Raw genomic sequence first — 22,844 nt, 5'->3', positions numbered from 1 at the left:
ATACATTAGATAGAAAAAATAAAACCTAGGTAGTTGTCTCTGATCTACAATTTCTTAAAGAAAGTAATGCATCCCTAAATCAAGATTTACCTGCACTTGGTAGCTGCACTAGTTAAGTTTCCATTATTAGTGAAGTTCAATGGTCTCTTATTTCACAGTGTTAAAAGAATATAGGTGCATAAAGCATCCATGTATCACTGCTTTATGCTTTATACAAGTTTCTTTCATGCATCATATCTATCTCATGGAAATACTGGGAAATTAATCTGAACTCAGGACATATTAGCCAGGAGAAACAATTTTCTAAAACAGAACATTTGACAGAACACAGTAAGCATGCGACTCTGACATGTCATTAGGCCTGTATTCAGCCTCCCTCTCATCACCGCAACATTGCATCTCCTGCTATCTTCTAGCACTATTTTCATGATAACTGCTCTTCTGATCTTGCTAACTGTATGGCTCTCCTTCTGTGGCCTCAGTCCAAGAGACTCTACTTTCTCTCACCCCTATTCTGTCTACCGTGACTCCCCGAGTGACATGAAAACCTTACTTGAGACTTAGTTACAGGGGAAGTGTGCCTCCACCTGGCACCCGCTAGTAACATAGGAACAAACCTGTCCATGAGGTTCAGGATTGGTCCCATGGCTAAAGTGCTTCCCCACGAGATGAATGTGAAGCAGGGAGATGGACAATATTCCATCCTCCCTTATCAAACATTCATAGAGCAATGGGGTTCTGCCAGGATTCAGTTTCCAGAACAGCCACACTGATCCAGAGTCTTACTTTCAGGTTGTCTATCCCATTTGGGTGGGAGCCGTTGGGGTGATTTGCTGAGCCTATTGCTAAACCCACTTAGCTTGGGCTACAGTAGTCACTCTGATATTTCTGGGATGACAGTCCGCTGGAGGGAAGGTAGTGCTCTTCCTGCCTGAAGATCAGCGGATTCATGGCTTTGATGAAAGGGGTACACAGTGCGGATGCGGTACCCATCCCCTCCTGGCCTGAAGGGTGGGCATAGAGCCTCTGTGTCCGCTCTGAGGGTCAGAGGCACTCTAGCAGGTGTTACATCTGCGAATGTTTCATACTGCGGCAGGCCTTGTGGAAGGTAGCCAACTGCCCGGTCTGAGGGTGGCATCCTCAGTTGGAATCCTATCGGGTGAGAGCCTGGTAGGTAGGTTTAACATCACCTATGCCATCCTATAAGGACGGTAGATGTGAGCAGTGCCTGTTTTAACCCGCTACCCTGTCATTCCCCCCCCCAAAAAAAGGGGGGACTGTTCTTCTGCTTAGTACCATTGCTTCTTGTCCAAGCGTGGGAATGGCGGTCAGACAAAGTATGACTTGATCAAGGTAAAACTAATAACTAGTAACTAGTATTCTCAATAATTTATCCCTTTTCTAGTAGACTCTGGAACTCTGCCTGCTTGTATTTCCTCCTTAAGACTTGAACTCTTTCAAGAGGGAGGTTTCAAGACATTTATCCTCTAGTTTTGGATGATCCTTTTGACCTTTCTTTTGGGACTGGCACGCTCAGTGGTTTATCCTCCCTTTTTTGCCCTTGGGCAGTGTCCCTCCTACAAAAAATAGGCCAACCAAGGCCAGCTTTCACCAGCCTGACACTTCATCAGAAACATATAAAGTTTTGTGTTTAGCTAAGCCCATTATCTAATGCCATCAACAGACCTATTCCTAATAAATGGTGGCTGGCTGGATTATACCCTGATGGTTAGGCTTTGGTAAGCCTAGGGGTTATTGTTACTGGTACAAATAACTCCCAGATCTCTATTTGACACAATACTTCCCAGAATAAAATATTCATGTTGATAAATTATTTGATAATGATTACCAATCACAATATTGCTAAAATATAAAATTAACATAAAGTCTGTTAGATTATTGTCCACTGTCCAGCTACACAGAGCCAGAATGATAGACAGAGGTGTTCTTTGTTCTGATATATAGTTAAGCACACAGGTAAGCTAATTTTCTCCACTTCTAAGATATGGAGTCACATTTTTGTAACTTTTAGGACACAGAGGAATAACATTTCTTTTGAGATGTGGGAAGTGCAGTGAGAGCAGTTGGAGATGACGAGATGGAGCTGTGAGAGTGTGAGCTATAGCCAGTGCCCAATCCAGCATAATGAACACATGCAGGCCACCACACTTCTTGAGTAGGAGTTCATATATTGTTATTCTCTCTCTACTAAAAACACCAGTGACTTAGACAATAACATCAATGCAAAGGTGAATGACATGTGCTTCTTATTGTATTTCTTTCATGATTCTAGGTTAAATATTAAAGGAAATATGAATGAGAATACAAGCAACTCTTAAACAAATGTTGTGCTTTTAGTTTTATATATATATATATATATATATATATATATATATATATATATATATATATATATATATATATATATATATATATATATATATATATATATATATATATATATATATATATATATATATATATATATATATATCAAATTATAGGCATGTCTTAAATGATGGGAAATACAGGACCTAGGGGTCTTTGAATTTTATTACATTCTTTGCTCCTACCAAACACTGACCTTCACTTTAGTAAGATCCTGTATGATATCTAGCAGTTGCGCCCTGTGTCTTTGCAGTGTGGAGACTCTATTAATTGGATGTTCCAAGATGTGACAAAGAATATGTAATGCCACTTGAGGCTTGGGTGTGCTTGTCTCACAGAACCTCACTTGCCGTCTGCTGCGCCTCCGTTCCTGGTGGGGTGAAAAGGGAAAATTTAGTGTGTTCTTACTCCTGATTTTCCTTTGTACAGTAGTGAAGATTAACATGACAAGTGTTTTTCATACTTAACAACCATTTGTCCTCATTCTTACTTTTCCTTTCTGAAATATGGAAAGCACATTACCATCAAACAAACAACCATAATTTCCCATAATTTATAACTCTTATTACCAATACTTCTTGCAGAGTTTTGTTCAATCTGCCACTTGCTAAGATCATTAATGTAGCGGTATGGCCAATACACAGGATTGGTGACATGAAAGTTCCTGAGTTTGATTCCCAGTATTTGAAGCACAGTACTGATGTGTAGTGGTTTATCAGAAAACATTCCACCATCACACGTGTTTCATGTACTCTAGAAAACTGAGCATCTCTAAGCTTTCTCTTGGTATCGGGTGATGGTGCAAGATGACTTTCGCTAGACCCCTTTGCTCTAAATGCTTAAAAATACAGTGTTACTCAAATATGGTATAGGTCCACAAGAAGTAACTTATCTCATTTCTGATATAATGATATAATCTCTCTCTCTCTCTCTCTCTCCGAGTCAAACCTTTAGTTACTGTAGAAATATGAGGCAGAAGTTGGCTTTTCTGGGTGTAACTACAACACACACACACACACACACACACACACATATTTACACTTAAGGATGGTTGAAAGTGTCACGATCGCTTACTTACTTACGATCGTACAATCCTGGTTATCTTTCCAAGAAAGTGGACGTTACACTGATCCCGGAAAGTTTTAAAGGTCTGGATTTTTAAAGGCTTTGAGTGCTTACCCGACCTATCCAAAATCGCCAGAATTACACCCTCTCACTGTACCTTTACCTTGACACAGCACACCTGGAATCACCTCTAATACCAGATTAATGTTGGGGCAGTAGAAAACACGATTATTCTATGTTACAAGCACATATATTAATACTAATAATAATTCACAAACAACATGAGGTAGTACATGTTACATGACGTTCTTGTCACTTCCCACAACACCAGACCCCGTTTACACCTCCACCAGTCACAGAAATATTCCCCTCAACCGCAGGAATTTACTCAGACGCCGTTACCGCGTCCCCAGACAATAATTTCCGTATTTCACCTCCTCAAGCCTCACAGGAGATTACCATCATCACCAAAGATTACCCATAACACCATAACATCATCCCCAAAATCACCAGTACACCACAACACCAGCTTCCAAGGTCAACACCACAACCTCCACTCATAAAATGGCTGCCAGTTTGACCTATGACCCCTTTGAACAGCGTCACCGGCACAACTTAACAACCGAATTTCAGTGGACAAGAGCTCTTGGTACCACAAGAGACTCACTAACCTGATCCTGGATATCAAGGCTATACTGCTACACCACTAATACCTCCACAAACTCACTCCATCACCAATCCACACCAAGATTCTTCCCTGAGAAACACCTTCCCTCCGATATACCTCACGACCTAAGGCGCTCTGCCTTCCCCTCCTTAGAATGTGTTGTTGCCCACTCAAGCTCCCCTCGTTTTCAACATATTTCCACCTCAATTATACTTCCTCCCTTATGCATACAAAGATATAGAGAACTTAAATTATGAAGAGAATAATACTACATGATATAAAATGGGTAAATAAGCCTTACACTACTTATAACCAATAATAAAGATAATGCCTGAATGACAGGTAACCGGAACATGGGGGACACTAAGAAAACGTGATCCCATTCATGGTAAACTCGGCTAATAACATGACAAAAGGTAGTAAAGAAGAGGTGGTAATGGGTGAAGGAGGAATAAATAGGGAGGGTAGGGAAGGCAAAGTTATCAGAAAAGAAATTAGAGGGCTGATGTGTTTGCACATGTGGGAAGTCACACTCTCTACATAAAAAAAAGAAGTAAACATGATTCCACTATCTGCATTCATCAGTAATTGATTGTTGTTCCAGGTTGACATTCGACACAGATAAGATGACCTTCCCAGCCACATAAGCGCGCACACACACACACACACACACACACACACACACACACACAAAGATGGCAAACAGAGAGGACAGCAACAAATGCTGCTGTTATATTCTGCTGTTTACATCACTGAGAGCTGTTCCTGGTGGTGGATACTGAGGTGGGAGTTGCACTAGTATTGCTTGCTGCCGACCTGTCTCCAAAAACAGTCATTGGAAAGTGCAATAACTTCCATAATGAGCAGGGAAGAGGGGGCCACCTTAGCCCCTACTTTGTTTACCCCTCCAACTGGGACTATCCTAAAGGTAAGACAGGGATTTTTCTGGTTTTGGAGAGAATGAGGGAATAATTGGAGAGAGCATAATGAGAAGAAGCATTACTGAGCTGGAGAGTGAAATGAGAGAAATGCAAGTAAGATTGGAAAAAGATGGAAAGAATGGTTGATTTTTTTTTTTTTTATGTAGGAGGGGGCACTGGCCAAGGGCAACAAAAATCCAATAAAAAGGCCCACTGAGATGCCAGTCCCCAAATAGGGCCCAAAGCAGTAATGAAAAATTTAAGGATAAGTGTCCTGAAACCTCCTTCTTGAAGGAGTTCAAGTCATAGGAAGGTGGAAATACAGAAGCAGGCAGGAAGCTCCAGTTTACCAGAGAAAGGGATGAATGATTGAGAAGACTGAAGAAGTGGACAGAATAGAGATGAGAGAAAGTAGTCTTGTGCAGCGAGGCCATGGGAGGAGGGGAGGTATGCAGTTGGCGAGATCAGAAGACCAGTTAGCCTGAAAATAGCGGTAGAATATAGCAAGAGATGCAACATTGTGGTGATGAAAATGAGGCTGAAGACAGTCAGTTAGAGGACAGGAGTTAATAAGATAATAAGCTTTTCATCCGACCCTGTTTAGAAGAGTGGTATGAGTGGAATGGAAACCCTCTCCTCCCACAGACGTGTAAAGCATACTCCATAAATGGACAGACAATGCCCCTGTACAGAGTTAGCAGCAGGATGGATGAGAAAAAGTGATGGAGATGTCTCAGAATGCCTAACTTTATAGAAGCTGTTTTAGCTAAATATGAGATGTGAAGTTTCCAGTTTAGACTATAAGTAAAGGAGAGACCGAGGATGTTCAGTGTAGAAGAGGGACAGTTGAGTGTCATTGAGGAAGAGGAGAGAGTTGTCTAGAAGGTTGTGTTAAGTTGACAGATGGAGGATTTGAGTTTTTGAAGAGGCTTTTGAATAATACTAAGTTTGTTCTGCCCCAATCAGAAATTTTAGAGAGATCAGAAGTCAGGCATTCTGTGGCTTTCCTGTGTGAACTGTTTACTTCCTGAAGGGTTGGACATCTATGAAAAGATGTGAAAAAGTGCAGGGTGGTATCATCAGCATCAGAGTAGATAGGACAAGAAGTTTAGTTTAGAAGATCATTGATGAATAATAGGAAGAGTAGGTGAGAGGACAGAACCCTGAGGAACATCACTGTTAAAAGATTTAGAAGAACAGTGACCATCTACCACAGCAGCAATAGAACAGTCAGAAAGAGAACTTGAGATGAAGTTACAGAGAGAAGGATAGAAGCCATAGGAGGGTAGTTTGGAAATCAAAGCTTCGTGCCAGACTTTATCAAAAGCTTTTGATATGTCTAAGGCAACAAAAAAAGTTTCACCAAAATCTCTAAAAGAGGATGAACAAGACTCAGTAAGGAAAGCCAGATCACCAGTAGAGTGACCTTGACAAAACCCATACTGGTGATCAGATAGAAGGTTGTGAAGTGATAGATATTTAAGAATCTTCCTGTTGAGGATAGATACAAAAACTTTAGACAGGCAGGAAATTAAAGCAATAGAACAGTAGACTGAGGGATTAGAACGGTCACCCTTTTCAGGAAAAGGCTGAATGTAGGCAAACTTCCAGCAAGAAGGAACGGTAAATCTTGACAGAGTTGAAAGAGTTTGACTAGGCAAGGTACAAGCATGTAAGCACAGTTTTGGAGGATAATAGGAAGGACCCCATCAGGTCCATAAGCCTTCTGATGGTTAAGACCAGCAAGGGCATGGAAAACATCATTGCAAAGAATACTAATAGGTAGCATGAAGTAGTCAGAAGGTGGAGGAAAGGGAGGAACAAGCCCTGAATCATCCAAGGTAGAGTTTTTAGCAAAGATTTGGGCGAAGAGTTGAGCTTTAGAGATAGATGAAATAGTGGTGGTGCCATCTGGTTAAAACAAAGGAGGAAAAAAGAAGCAAAATTATCAGAGATGTTTTTTGGCTAGGTGCCAGAAGTCACAAGGGGAGTTAGATCTTGAAAGATTTTGACACTTTCTATTAATGAAGGAGTTTTTGACTAGTTGGAGAACAGACTTGGTATGGTTCTGGCCAGAAATATAAAGCACATGAGATTCTGGTGATAGAAGGCTGAAGTACCTTTTGTGGATTCTCGTGCTATCATGTATAGCATGAGAACAGGCTGTGTTAAACCAAGGTTTGGAAGGTTTAGGTTGAGTAAAAAAAGTGAGGAATGTATGCCTCCATGCCAGACACTATCACCTGGTTTAAAGGAGGGCTGTGTACCAGAGGCATGAAAGAGAAAAGAAGGAAAAGTGTGAATAAAAAGGCAGAGACAATGCAGGAAGACAAGGTGCTGACAGAAGAGAATGAAAAAATTTGAAGACTATTGAGAAGGGAGTTTGGAAATGCGCATATGATAATTTACACAAGAAATTAGCATTATATGAGAAGAAAACAATGGATTATGAAGGCAAGGTTGATGAGTTGAATATAAAGAAGGAAACTTGGAAGAAGGAACAGGAGGAAAAGAAGGTCGAGTTCAGGAAGATTGTGGAAAAGCAAACTAAGGTAAATTACAGCATGCTAACAAAAAAGGTTGTTAAAGTGATCAAGCAGAAAGAAGACTTGGAGAGACACAGAAGATAGGAAAAGACTGTAATGGTATTTGGTTTAAAGGAGGAGTGTGTACCACCACAGAAGCATAAAAGAGAAAAGAAGGAAAAGAGGTGTGTGGATAAAATGGTGGAGACAATAAAAGAAGACAAGGTGCTGAGAAAGGAGAATGAAAAAAATAGAAGATTGGGCAGATATGTTGAGGGTGGACAGTGTCCCATTAAAATAAGATTTATGTCACAAGCAGCAGCTGAAGAAATAATGGGCAAAGCTTGGAAATTGGCCAGAGATGAAGAGTACAAACAAGTGTGGATATATATATATATATATATATATATATATATATATATATATATATATATATATATATATATATATATATATATATATATATAATAAAATGAAGAAAGATCAGAGGTGGAGAAGAGGAGGTTCTATTGGAGGGTCATAGACATGAGGCTGAGAAAGTGGTACAGGAGAGAGGACAATGAAGAGGGGGAGGATTAAAAGTGGCATATAGAAACATAAATGGTTTGATGTCAGCAGTGTTGGAAGTAAAAAGATTATTTAAAAGAGAAATCAGGTTTCATGAGAATTGTTGAAACAAAACTGGTGCTTTAAATACTGGAGATGGAAAATACAACCTCTGGATGAGAAATAGAAAATGTAAGCAGAGTGAAGGTGTGATACTCCTAGTTAGAAAATAAATGATGGAGTCTACTACATGTGGGGAGGGAAAAGCAGAACTGAAAGAAAGCTTAAAAAGAAATCTGGGAAGATGCCAAAATATTGTAGTGAGTTACGTTTGACATAATTCCAACTCGTAGGTAAAGGAAGAATATTAGAGAAAGCTGGAAGACACAAGGGCATGTTTATCCAAGTTCCTTGAAGAAAATAAAGATGTACTAGTGATGGGAAACTTTAATTGTAAAGAGGTATCTTGGAAAAGTTGGACCACAGAAGGAAGTGAGTCATCATGGGGGAACAAATTACTGGAGTTGGCTGTTGAGAATATTCTTATGCGGTGGGTTAAAGAAAACATGATTCAGAGTAAATGAAATACCACCAAGGCTCAATCAAATTTTTAGTAAGGAACAAGCCGTAGTAGAGAATTTAAAGTACAAAAATCCAATAGGTAAAAGTGATCATGTATTGATTCAGTTCTTAGTAATGGATAAAAACATTAGTACAAGAAAAGATCACAGGAGAGAATGATTGAACTATAGTAAGGCAAGTTTTGACAGCTTAGGAAGTATTTTGATGAAGTGGATTGGAATAAAGTATTTCAAACAGTGACAGAGAAGTGGATCACCTTCCTGGACATTTATAATAAAGGACTGTACCTATGAAAATAATAGAGAACCTATTTAAGAAGGATTGGTATAACAAGAGATGTGCTAAAACTTGACTGGAAAGAGAAAAGGCATGGAACAAGTGGGGGAAAAATAAGGAACATGATTTGTGGGCCAATTATATAAGAAATTTATTTATAATAAAGGACTGTACCTATGAAAATAATAGAGAACCTATTTAAGAAGGATTGGTATAACAAGAGATGTGCTAAAACTTGACTGGAAAGAGAAAAAGCATGGAACAAGTGGGGGAAAAATAAGGAACATGATTTGTGGGCCAATTATATAAGAAAGAGGAATGAATATGTCAAAATACATAGAGATGAGTAGAGGAAAAAAAAAAAAAAAAAAAATGCTGAGAACAAATGTAAAGACTGACCAATACTGTTTTATAGATTTATCAATGGAAAATTGAAGATTAAAGAACACATAAGCAGAGTAAAACTTGAAGAAATGTCTGAAATATTCAACAGATACTTCATTCAGTGTTTACTATGAAAAATTATTTTAGGGAAGAAAGGATAACAATGGAAAATGGGAATGGTCTGAAAGAGGTTGTAACATCAACAGAAGTAATTAATATGTTGGAAGGACTGGATATAAGGAAAGCAATGGGAGCTGATGGTATGTCAAACTGGATTCAACAGGAGCGTAGCTCATAACTACCCAAAGTGATAGACAATGTAATCAGCACCACCCTGTTGGAAGGAAGAGTACCTAAACATTGAAAATAGGTGGATATTACCCCAATTCACAAGGCTGGAAGTAGACCCATTAAACTAGAGACCAGTATCACTGACAAGTGTGGCAGCAAAGATTTGTGAAAATGTCATCACGAACAGATGGGTGAAATACCTGAAAGACAACAATGTGATAACAGAGAGAATTTAAATTCAGAGAAGGAAGATCTTGTGTAACAAATTTGATAAGCTTCTACTCAAGAGTAATGGACTTAGTGCAAGAGAGGGAGATGGATGGGCTGACTGCATATACTTGGAGACCCCCCAACGAAAAAAAAAAAAAAAAAAAAAAAAAAAAAAAAAAAAAAAAAAAAATACTGGGAGGATAATTATTAAAATGGATGACTGATTTTTTTGACTGGGGTAATAAGTCAAAATGGAGAGTGGTAATAAGTGGAATTCTGCAAGGATCGGTACTAACACCAGTTATGTTTGCAATATGTGTAAACGACATGACAGAAAGGGTGACACGCTACTCAAGTCTCTTTGCTGATGATGCTAATATTATGAAAAAAGTAAAATGAAGAAGACTGTGAAGCTCTGAATTAAGACTTAAATTAAGATAAATGAATGGTTGTTGAGGTGGAACATGGAGTTTAATGCCAAGAAATGTAGTGTGGTGGAATTTGGAAAGTGTGAGAACAGAAGGTAACACTATTTGGGAAATGAGAAAATCACTAAAGAACAAAAGATCTGAGTAACCATTTCTATTAAACTGTCATTTGAGAAGCATATAAAGATCTATGGAGAGGCATACTCTCTGTTGTGAAATATCACGACAGCATTCACCTATATTGGAAGAAAAAAAAAAAAAAAAAAAAAAAAAAAAAAAAAAAAAAAAAAAAAAAACAATGATACATCCAAAATTGGAGTAAACAGCATTAGTGTGGTCATCAAGTTTGAAGAAGGATATCAGAAAGCTAGAAAGAATTCAGAGCTGCAACTAAAATCCCTACAAGCCTAAGAGGGTATAGTTAGGAACAGAGAAGTTGAAGAGATTGGGTCTGACTACACTGAAAAAAAGAAGGGAAAAAGGTGATTTGATAGTACTATATAGAATATTGGAAGGGAAGGAGCAGTTAGACATGGATGATCTTGTGACCTGATATATATATATATTTTTTTTTATGCAGGAGGGACACTGGCCAAGGGCAACAAAAATCCAATAAATAAAAAAGCCCACTGAGATGCCAGTCCCAGAAAAGGGTCCAAAACAGTAGTAAAAAATTGAAGGATAAGGGTCTTGAAACCTCCCTCTTGAAGGAATTCCCAAAACAGTAGTCAAAAATTGAAGGATAAGAGTCTTGAAACCTCCCTCTTGAAGGAATTCAAGTCATAGGAAGGTGGAAATACAGAAGTAGGCAGGGAGTTCCAGAGTTTACCAGAGAAAGGGATGAATGATTGAGAATACTGGTTAATTCTTGCATTAGAGAGATAAACAGAATAGGGGTGAGAGAAAGAAGAAAGTCTTGTGCAGCGAGGCTGCGAGAGGAGGGGAGGCATGCAATTAGTAAGATCAGAAGAGCAATTAGCATGAAAATAGTGGTAGAAGACAGCTAGAGATGCAACATTGCAGCAATGAGAGAGAGGCTGAAGACAGTCAGTTAGATGAGAGGAGTTGATAAGATGAGAAGCTTTTGATTCCACCGTCTAGAAGAGCTGTATGAGTGGAACTCCCCCAGACATGTGAAGCATACTCCATGCATGGACGGATAAGGCCCTTGTACAGAGTTAGCAGCTGGGGGGGTGAGAAAAACTGGCGGAGACGTCTCAGAATGCCTAACTTCATAGAAGCTGTTTTAGCTAGAGATGAAAAGTGAAGTTTCCAGTTCAGATTATAAGTAAAGGACAGACCGAGGATGTTCAGTATAGAAGAGGGGGACAGTTGAGTGTCACTGAAGAAGAGGAGTCTGGAAGGTTATGTCGAGTTGATAGATGAAGGAATTGAGCTTTTGAGGCACTGAACAATACCAAGTTTGCTCTGCCCCAATCAGAAATTTTAGAAAGATCAGAAGTCAGGCATTCTGTGGCTTCCCTGCGTAAAATGTTTACTTCCTGAAGGGTTGGACGTCTATGACAAGACGTGGAAAAGTGCAGGGTGGTATCCGTGTAGGAGTGGATAGGACAAGAAGTTTGTTTTAGGTCACTGATGAATAATAAGAATAGAGTGGGTGACAGGACAGAACCCTGAGGAACACCACTGAGAGGTACCAGAGGACATGGAGGGAAATTGAAAAGGAGTGTTTGCAGAAGAAACATTAAGAAACATAGCTTTCCCCACAGAAGCACAGCAGTGTGGAATGAACTTAATGATGAGACTGTGTGTGCCAAGACAGTCCATAAATTTCAAGAAAATTTTGATGAAAGATGATATGGAGATGGGACAGCACAAGCTTTGTGTGACTCTTATCCTGTATCTCACAACTAGTAAACCCACAAGCACACACACACACACGCAAGCATGCATATGCACACACACAAACACGCACGCATACACACACACACACAAACCTGACCAGCTTCCTTGAATTCATCCACAGCCACCTGGACAAGCGAAACACCTCTCTAGCTGTTGCTTTTGTCGACTTCAAAAAAGCCTTTGATCTAGTTGATCACACTGTTGTCATCAGCAAGGCAGTAAGTCTGGGTCTCCCTCCTAATCTGATAGCGTGGCTAGCCGACTTCCTCACAGGGAGACGTCAGGCCGTTCGCTATCAGGGCTCTGTCTCTAATTTCCAACAGCTGACATGTGGAGTCCCCCAGGGGACCAAGATGGGTCCTCTATGCTTCCTCCTCCTCATCAACGACGCCCTCACCGACACCCCCCATCGCTGGAAGTATGTGGACGACTGCACCGTGGGCGTCCCAGTTTCCAACAAGAACCCGGACTACTCGCCACTGCAAGCAATTCTGGAGCGACTGCAGACGTGGACAGAGGAGAGCAGGATGACCATCAACCACAGCAAAACTGTGGTGATGCATTTCTGTACCTCCTCTGTACCAGTGCCCCCTCCCCGGCTCACAGTGGGCCCTCACCCCCTCCAGGTGGTCCAACTGTGCCAAGCTTCTCGGAGTCACGGTGGACGACCAGCTGACCTGGAAGCAGCAATGTCGCCAGCACCGTGAGATCAGCTACCTACAAGCTGTACATGCTGCGCAGACTCAGGTCGCTGGGGACGCCGACAGATGAGTTAAGGGGGGTGTACCCTGCACCTTCATCCTCCCCAAACTCATGTACAGCCTCCCCAGCGTGGTCCTCCTCCCTCACACACACTCAACAGCTACAGCTAGAGAGTGTGCAGAAAAGGGCGTGCAGGGTCATCCTTGGCCCTGCATACACCACCTATTGAAGAAGCCCCTGACCACCCTGAGTCTGTCCAGAATATCCACCAGGCACCGAGAGGCTCTGGAGAAGTTTTGGGAAGGGACTACTGCATCATCCGCGTCTCAGAGACATGCTGCCGCCCCGACCGCGCCTCGCCCTGTCCGTGCCACCAGACACCACAACAAAATAACGCCCCTGAAGGCGCCGCGCACGGACCGGTACAGACTCAGTGCGATTCCCACCCATGGTGCGAGCCATCAATCAATAGTATTTCCCTCCTAGATTAGTCTTACCGTTAGGATTAATGTTAAGTTTTTCCCCATCCCCTATGTTACATTTTCAGTTTGTCAACTGCCTAAATAATAAACCGTTTATTATTATTTATTTACAAACACGCACGCATACACACACACACAAACACGCACGCATACAGAGAGAGAGAGAGAGAGAGAGAGAGAGAGAGAGAGAGAGAGAGAGAGAGAGAGAGAGAGAGAGAGAGAGAGAGAGAGAGAGAGAGAGAGAGAGAGAGAGAGAGAGAGAGAGAGAGAGAGAGAGAGAGAGAGAGAGAGAGAGAGAGAGAGAGAGAGAGAGAGAGAGAGAGAGAGAGAGAGAGAGAGAGAGAGAGAGAGAGAGAGAGAGAGAGAGAGAGAGAGAGAGAGAGAGAGAGAGAGAGAGAGAGAGAGAGAGAGAGAGAGAGAGAGAGAGAGAGAGAGAGAGAGAGAGAGAGAGAGAGAGAGAGAGAGAGAGAGAGAGAGAGAGAGAGAGAGAGAGAGAGAGAGAGAGAGAGAGAGAGAGAGAGAGAGAGAGAGAGAGAGAGAGAGAGAGAGAGAGAGAGAGAGAGAGAGAGAGAGAGAGAGAGAGAGAGAGAGAGAGAGAGAGAGAGAGAGAGAGAGAGAGAGAGAGAGAGAGAGAGAGAGAGAGAGAGAGAGAGAGAGAGAGAGAGAGAGAGAGAGAGAGAGAGAGAGAGAGAGAGAGAGAGAGAGAGAGAGAGAGAGAGAGAGAGAGAGAGAGAGAGAGAGAGAGAGAGAGAGAGAGAGAGAGAGAGAGAGAGAGAGAGAGAGAGAGAGAGAGAGAGAGAGAGAGAGAGAGAGAGAGAGAGAGAGAGAGAGAGAGAGAGAGAGAGAGAGAGAGAGAGAGAGAGAGAGAGAGAGAGAGAGAGAGAGAGAGAGAGAGAGAGAGAGAGAGAGAGAGAGGCTTGTCAAGGAGCAGCAAGGAACAGGCCGCCGCGACACTGTTCCTCCACTAACAAGGCCGGACGGGACAACAGCCGCCAGCAGTAAGGACAAGGCTTCTCTACTCGCTGATTTTTTCGCAGAGAAGATGTCAGTCACTGATCCGGGTAGACGTCCACCTGACCTCCCTCAGGAAACAGACCACACCGTCGCCGATGTTCAGGTGACACGTGAACAGGTGGAGCGGCTGATGAGGGAAGTAGAGGAGAACAAAGCCACCGGCCCGGACGACATCAGCCCGCGGCTCCTCAAACGTTGCGCCAGTGAGCTGTCAGGTCCTCTCACCAGCGTCTTCAGGGCCTGCCTGATGGAGCACAGGTGGCCCTCTATATGGAAGGAGGCGCGAGTGGTACCAGCCCACAAGAAGAACTTAAAGTCTGAGCCCAGCAACTACAGACCCATCTCGCTGCTCTCCGTGGTGGGCAAGTTGCTGGAGCAGGTGGTGGCAGGTGTCATCTGTCATCACCTGAGTGAGCACCGCCTCCTCTCAGACAGACAGTTCGGCTTCCGGCCTGGCCACTCAACAGCGGACCTCCTCACCCTCCTCTCCCAAGGCTGGCAGGATGCCCTGGACGAAGGTCTGGATACTCTTGTGGTGGCCCTGGACATTGCTGGGGCCTTTGATAGGGTCTGGCACGCGGGGCTTGTAAAAAAGCTTTGCGCCAAGGGTATCCAGGGCAACCTCCTTGCACTGCTCGAGGACTACCTCCAGGGGAGAACCCTCCGGGTAGTCATCAATGGACAGGTATCCCAGCTGTTACCTATACAGGCCTCAGTTCCACAGGGTTCAGTGTTGGGCCCGATCCTGTGGAACATATACATCGATGACCTCCTGCGGCAAATCCCGACTCTGCTTGCATACGCCGACGACTGCAATCTCTCCTGCTCCTACTGCCGCTCCGACAGTCAACGAGCCGTTAGAGAGCTAAATAGGCAGCTCAGGCTGGTGATGGAGTGGGGAGAGGCGTGGCAAGTCAGCTTCGCTCCAGAAAAGACGCAGGCCATGGTCATCTCACGGTCCCCAGCTGCCTCCCCAGCCGTCTCAGGCTGTCTGATTTTTGGAGGCCAGACACTTCCCCTCCAGGAACACGTCAAGTTGCTGGGAGTGACAGTGGACTGTGGCCTGCGCTTTGACCGCCATGTTGCTGCTGTTGCCCACCAGGTCTCCCAGCGAGTCTCTGCACTGCGTCGGATGTCAGGAAACCTCGACTCCCGGGGCATCCTCACACTGTACAAGGCTCAGATACGGCCTTGTATGGAGTACAGTGCCTTGTCCTGGATGTCGAGTGCCTCCACCCACTTGCAGAGACTGGATGCTGTGCAACGCCGTGCCCTACGCTTGGTGGGGATGGACGGACAGCAGCAGCAGCAGCAGCAGCAGCAGCAGCAGGAGGAGCAGACCGGAGTCACGTCGCTGGAGCATCGGCAGGACGTGTCGGCGCTGGTGGTCCAGCACAAGGCCCGGGTTCTGGAGGTCCCTCATCTCAGCTCGATAAGGCTCCCACCACGAGCTGTCCAGAGGGAGTCCAGGACCACCACCTCCAATGACATGCTGGTGCAAGTGCCTCGATCTTACTCGAGGCAGCACCAGCGCTCTTACACAGCTAGAACCTCCAGACTGTGGAATGTGTTTACGGCAGCCACGAGTGATACACAGACAATGACACTCCAGCAGGTGAAAGTGGCTGCACACAGGTGGCGTAAAACACAACCCCCCACACTAGTGCTGTGTTAATCATGTCTATATAATTATATATAGTAGGATGAGTTTACTTTTTGTATATATTTTCTTCTTTACATTTAAGTATAGGCTTTTCAAATAACAGCATAAAAAACGTGTTGTTTTAAGCCTGATGTAAATTTTGTTTAAATAAAAAAAAAAAAAGAGAGAGAGAGAGAGAGAGAGAGAGAGAGAGAGAGAGAGAGAGAGAGAGAGAGAGAGAGAGAGAGAGAGAGAGAGAGAGAGAGAGAGAGAGAGAGAGAGAGAGAGAGAGAGAATGTAGGGAGGAGAGAGGAAGAGGAGGGTAAGAGGGCAAGGAATTAACCAGAGAGGGGGAACTGCATCCCTCCCTGGTGAAGGGATATGGGATCATGAGAAGGAAAAGAGGATATGGAGGACGAGGGACCATAAGGGTGCAGACTGTGATGTAGGTTCTGCCAATGAGATAGAGGTAAGGGCATGGGGTAGCTCATTTATATGGATGGTGGGAGAAGCAACAGAACCTCAAGGACAATATATGGAGTCTTTAGTTAGAGCCAAAACAAAATTTGGAATCACTCAACAAATTAATTATGATGTCTATGCAGGCATTCTACTGGTGCTTCATGATGCCTACATAGGCATCCTTATATTGAATGGGTCAAAAGGAAGGACAGAATGTTGCAATGTCTAAAAGAATGGTGCCAGAAGAGAATGAAAGGATTAGGGCCTAAGTGTGTGTGTGTGTGTGTGTGTGTGTGTGTGTGTGTGTGTGTGTGTGTGTGTGTGTGTGTGTGTGTGTGTGTGTGTGTGTGTGTGTGTGTGTGAGAGAGAGAGAGAGAGAGAGAGAGAGAGAGAGAGAGAGAGAGAGAGAGAGAGAGAGAGAGAGAGAGAGAGAGAGAGAGAGAGAGAGAGAGAGAGAGAGAGAGAGAGAGAGAGAGAGAGCAAACATCAAACACATATGGACTGATAGATTGGCATCTGATAATACTTTCAACACTCCAAGAATGATGCATTTAAAATTCATGTACACACTAAATCATTTACTCCTAAGTGTGATCTAAGTGTTCTGCAACACAACTTACCTTATTTCCTGTAATTAACCCACTCTTGAAGCCTTCCTCCAGCCATTCTGAGAGCAGTTCCAGCAGACTATCTCCATGTTTCCAGTTACATAGAGCATTAACGAAACTCTTGTATGAGGTGTCACTTCCCTAAGAAGATGCAGTAATGTCAGTAAAAAATTTTACCCTTTCTTGGAATATTACTACAGGAATGCTAAAATTCTTAATAAGAAAATCTTCCTTGTGATGTAAAAATAAGCAGTTACTAAAAATTCTTTTACAGGAGAATAGCTTAGGTGCACTGCAAAAACAGACATATACAAACTATGGATTTCATGCCACCAATTCCTTATTCCAACCCCTACACCCTCAACCACTCTAATGGCTGCTGGAAGAGTACAGGCAGTGACCTGATGGTCTACCAGCATTCTGAGAGTTTTGTGATGAGTATCATCTGCAAGCCTTATAGTACATATTACTTGACACTTTCAGTACCATCATCCCACCAAGTCCTCACAACCATACATCACTATCTCTTCAAATGTTTCATCTCCTTACTACTTTGTTTAAAGTGCAGTAACTAATTTAATCTAATCTAAAATTGCTCATACTCTAAAATGCTCATGAGCTACAAGGCTGATTTTATAAAAATTACATTAAAAATATTTATCAACATTTCTTAAGACTCACAGAAAGTTGAGTAATGAAGACAAGGCCTCCATGCACATGTGCACCTCTCGCCTCACCACACATTTCCAAAGGCTACATTATAATACATCTTAACCCCTGCACCTCTTATACAAATTAAGCATTAACTTGAAAGTGAAGTAATTTGTCCAGACAGTATAGGCAAATACTTACAGACACAACTTGTTCAACTTGAATTGCCTTGAGTTGGGACATGCAGTGTCCTACCAGAGTAGGCACCAAGGATTTGGGTAAAAAGCTTGCTATATAGAGCAGTGTCCTTGAAGCATCGGCATTACCCTGCCAGAAGTAAAAGTGAACAAAGTTTAGTTATGTCACTTCTAGCAGCAGGTTCAGCCAAGTTTACCTCTATTACATCATTACTTTCACTGATTCAAAGCAAGAAAAATCATGAATTATACATATACAATGCATGCCATATTTCACAATATTCTTTCACTAATATTCATACATCTTCCCCACATTTTAGTTATTGATAAGTTTTCCTGACATTTTTTGTATTAAGTAAAAAAAAAAAAAAAAAAAAAAAAAAAAAAATATATATATATATATATATATATACACACACACACACACACACACACACACACACACACACACACACACATAAATATATATATATATATATATATATATATATATATATATATATATATATATATATATATATATATATATATATATATATATATATATATATATACTTTCAAATAGTGTGGCAATGAGCCAGTGCAGTGTGCTCATGATGGGAGAGCAGCACAGTGGTGACCTAGAGCCTAACACTAGCCACATCAAACTAAGCAAGAATCATCACACTATACACTAATGATGAATCAGATACTAAATTTTAGAGATCCACAGATGCAGAGGTTGAGCTGGATATGCATTTCTCATTAACTGTGGTTGTGAATATGACTGCAGATGTATCAATATTTGCTGATGTAGATTTCTTTTATCCTCATATCTACAGTTGTGGTTGCAGATGTAAGTAACTTTTACATATATCACAGTAATACAAAGTGCACCATATCTGTCACACACAGCCTGAATCGAGAGAGAGAGAGAGAGAGAGAGAGAGAGAGAGAGAGAGAGAGAGAGAGAGAGAGAGAGAGAGAGAGAGAGAGAGAGAGAGAGAGAGAGAGAGAGAGAGAGAGAGAGAGAGAGAGAGAGAGAGAGAGAGAGAGAGAGAGAGAGAATCACAAAAACAAAAAACAAAATAGAAAAGAAGCTGTATGATAAAAAGTTACAAAAATGTACAATATATTTCAACCAGAGAAGGGGTGTACAGGGGGCAAGATGAAGGGAGTGTGAAGTGTGAAGAGGGAGGATGGGGGAAGCATAAAATGGAGTAAGGGTCAAGAAAAGAGGAGTATTTATTCTGTTATCACTAGTTCATCACTCTTCCTTTAACCAATGATTGTTTTGGTTAAGTTCTAGGGTTAAGGACCATTGGATTAAGGAAGATTCTCTTATTGTTTATGAGATGGTACTTCAGGATAATTTAAGTGTTTAGAATAATTGTTACAGGCCATTGGTGTTACATTTTGTGAAATTATAATAAAGTTATGTGTTATGATTATTAAATATTGTATTGTATTTGCTTTCTTCTGTGTAATAATGCTTGTGTGGAGAGATTACTTTAATTACTATAGTGTATGAGGGAGAGGGAGTAGGGAGTGGGTTGGGAGAGACTCCACCCATAGTTAACGTGGAAAGGGGTGAGGTGCTAGGAATTAATTTCACTTGTCCAAGGGTGAAGCAGGAAGACAGTGACAGGTGGAGAGCTGAGGGCTGAAGTGGTGGAGCGGTGGTGTCATGAGTGTGGTGCAAGTTGCTGGTGTGGTGGCAGTGTTTCATGTATTTGTGTGCTGGTGGTAATGTCTCTAATAGTACGTGTTGACATGTTTAGGTGTCAAATGTTTCTTATTATACACGTGATATGTAAATTTTAAAGATGGGTGCTATCGAGATAAATTATTGTGATAACGCTATCTGGTTATTGCTTATCCAATAATTATTTTGCCCACATTATTGATTTATCAATATCGCCAATACTTTTTGGTTCTAAATTAGTGGTAATCAGTAATTTTAGTTTTTGGAACATGAGCATGTGGAAATTTTTAACTTTCAAAAGCAAATGTAGTTATTTTATTTAAAACTACTTTTCATTAGTGAAGACAGGATAAACACTGAAGTTTTTCCAAGATTTTTCTAAGTTTTCTAAGGTAAAATTAAAAAAAATTTTGTTTACCAATTTTTCATTTTAAAATATCAATATTGTTATTGCTATATTGGAATTTTGTATTCATCAGTTTATCGTTTATCGGGAAATATATTTATCACCAGTTACTAATTATTGGTTATTGCCAATAAGGTTATTATTATTGATTTATCAGTTATCATGCTAATCTTTTTTGTTATTGTGCCCAGCTATGATTAATTTGCAAACTACATGTATACTTCGTGATTTTGAATTAAGTTGTCCAGAGGAGAAGAAAGAAACTGTATGCCTGTGTTTGTGTGCCAATATTAGGATGATTGCATATGTGGTTGGATGAAACTAGTCTCCCAGATTAGCTGTGTGTGGACAGCTATTTGCTTTTCCTTGTGATACAGTGAGTGGGCAGATATCAAAGAGGACTTCCTCTGTCCCTCTAATTCTTCACTCACTCCTCAGCCTTCCTGCTTATATTTATTCCCTCTACCTTCTCCCTTTACTCCCATCCTCCTCACTCACTCTTCTCCCACTTCCTTGCCCAGAGTACTCTCCTTCCTTTGTTATGAACTCTCTCACTCTGCTCCACAATATGTCCTTTCTTCACCTGTTCCTTTCCTCTCCCTTACTTTTGTCTTGAACATCCCTCACTCCTTCCATGACATTTAGTCTCCATCCTCTCTCTCTCTCTTGAAAATTCCCTTCTCATTCTCAGTCAGTTTCATTCTATCAATCCTCAGGATTGTTCTTAATCTCACACTTCATCTTTAGCTAACTTTCACTCATACTCATATTTGGATTCTCTCACTCATGCTGACTCTCATTCTCAATCTCACTCACATTCACACCTAATCTTTCACTCATTTTCATAATCTACTTCATGCTTTTCTCCTTCAAACTGACACACTCATGTTTATTCTTATTCATTCCTTCATATCCACAACCATTCTCACTCCATTAATTTCTATACTTATATTTTCCATTCAACTCATTCATGCTCACCCTCACTCACTCAAACTTAGCCTGATTCAACTAACACACTCATAATTGCCACAAACACTCTCTCTCTTAGAAACACTCTGTTGTTGTCCCAATAATTAAGTTAAGCAACCAAAGAGTGTCTCAAAATTATAATCCTTCATCTCTTATCTGTGGTGTTCAAGATTCTGGAAAAAGTTATTGCTTCCCAGCTCACCCAGTACATGGAGACAAATCACCTCCTAAGTAAAACATGGCTTCAGGTCTACCTTGTCTAATGATTCTAATATATACACAAACATGACAGAAGAAAGGTGTCTCCCATCAAAGTGTGTAACTTATCCAAGGCTTATGACAGTGCGAATCATGATATCCTAATTAGCAAGTGCCCTAAGTTACATTTTCTTTCTAGTTCTACAGTTACCTGAGTGACAGAAAGCAATCAGTGCATATAAAAAAAAATTCACGTCAGACATGACTGACATTTCCTATGGAGTTTCCTGAGAATCAGTGTTGGGTACCAACCTATTTCTTATATATGTTAATGATCTTCCCACTTTTTCTCTGACTGTATGGCTATTAAATATACCAGACACCTAACTTGTCCATACTGGTGATACTAATGATATTCAAGTCCTAAATGCATAAAGATGAAAAAATGTGTAAAAAACTAAGGAATATTTAAAAAGGATGGTTTGACATAGAATGCCAACAAAATACAATGTATGTTTGCTGGCACAAGGGGACTCCTGTCACAAATCTCTTCTAAAATTTGGATGCAGGTTGAAGGAAACATAATTGGGGAGTTTGCTATGGTCTTGAAAAACTGCCAGATTCACCAGGCAAATTTTACACATAAAAGTTGGTCAACTGGAAAAGAATCTTTACATCATTTGTATGCTATCAAACCAATAAAATATTTGGGACATTTTTAGCCACCATCATCTAGCAGAGAGCAAGTATGGCAAAACAAGCTAAATACCATGCCCATTAACTTGGGTCTGGGATGTATCATCACCTTGGGACAAATACCATATTTTTCTTCTCTGTATATGACTTCACTTTATCCATTTAAATTATACAATTAACATACCCATATATAAATCCTGGTACATATAAAAGAAATAACTATATTTTTAAGCCAAATCTTAGTGGGACACTGGTGAAGATTATTTGTTTACATCCTGTGCCCCAATGTCTTCCCTCAGTTGCCACTTTCTTCTTTGGAAATACAACCCGTCCTTTCACACTTTGGTTCTTCTTTCCTGATATGTTCATACAATCAACCACAACACATATACAGACAAGGGTTTTACAACAACACTACAAACTCATATCTCCCGCCTTGGGTTTGTTGGGTGATTTAGAAAAGTTGACATTAGCCAGTTGTTTCATCTCAGCACGGTTTCGGCACTCACAATACTATGTCAGCACAAATGATACTTGGTCGACTCTTTTGGGGTTTTGCCAAATAAAATATGAGTCCCTGTAAAAAACCAGTGGAAAATGTTTCAAACTAAATATGTAGCATGAACCCTGAAAAAAATGTGAAAACACTGACAGCCTAGTTGGGAGTATTTAGCTTATAATAACAGTTCTGTAGAATGTGTATCACCAGATCTTATGGATAATGTCAGCATAAACACTTAGGATCAATGTTTTTGTAACATTTAAGTACAGTGCATCAAGATGGACCATGAGAGACGATTTTACAATGTGCTTCTCCTGAGAAATGAGAGGGAGAGTTGACCAACCCCTACATTAAAACAGCTGGTGATCACCAGCAACTCAGCCTATAGTGAACCCCATAATTGCCCTTGGTAAATCAATGAAAAAATTTAGGAGTTTACCTTGACAATTAAATGAGAGAGAGAGAGAGAGAGAGAGAGAGAGA

The 22,844-nt window shown here is 41.2% G+C and overlaps 1 protein-coding gene across 5 annotated transcripts in view; it reads right to left on the bottom strand.

The window, feature by feature from the left end:
* LOC135113142 (condensin-2 complex subunit G2-like) overlaps window positions 1–22,844 on the bottom strand; it is a 107,770-nt gene that overhangs the window by 2,643 nt on the left and 82,283 nt on the right. For all 5 annotated transcript variants that reach the window (XM_064028233.1, XM_064028243.1, XM_064028219.1 and 2 more), the window contains 3 exons: window positions 17,911–18,036; window positions 17,071–17,199; window positions 2,585–2,758 (listed from right to left, as the gene is read on the bottom strand). In XM_064028233.1, the coding sequence (XP_063884303.1) occupies window positions 2,585–2,758; window positions 17,071–17,199; window positions 17,911–18,036 (429 nt within the window). The remainder of the gene's footprint in view (window positions 1–2,584; window positions 2,759–17,070; window positions 17,200–17,910; window positions 18,037–22,844) is intronic.

Source organism: Scylla paramamosain, chromosome 2 (genome assembly GCF_035594125.1).
Source record: "Scylla paramamosain isolate STU-SP2022 chromosome 2, ASM3559412v1, whole genome shotgun sequence".
Taxonomy (NCBI): domain Eukaryota; kingdom Metazoa; phylum Arthropoda; class Malacostraca; order Decapoda; family Portunidae; genus Scylla; species Scylla paramamosain.
This window is presented reverse-complemented; position numbering and strand designations above follow the sequence as displayed.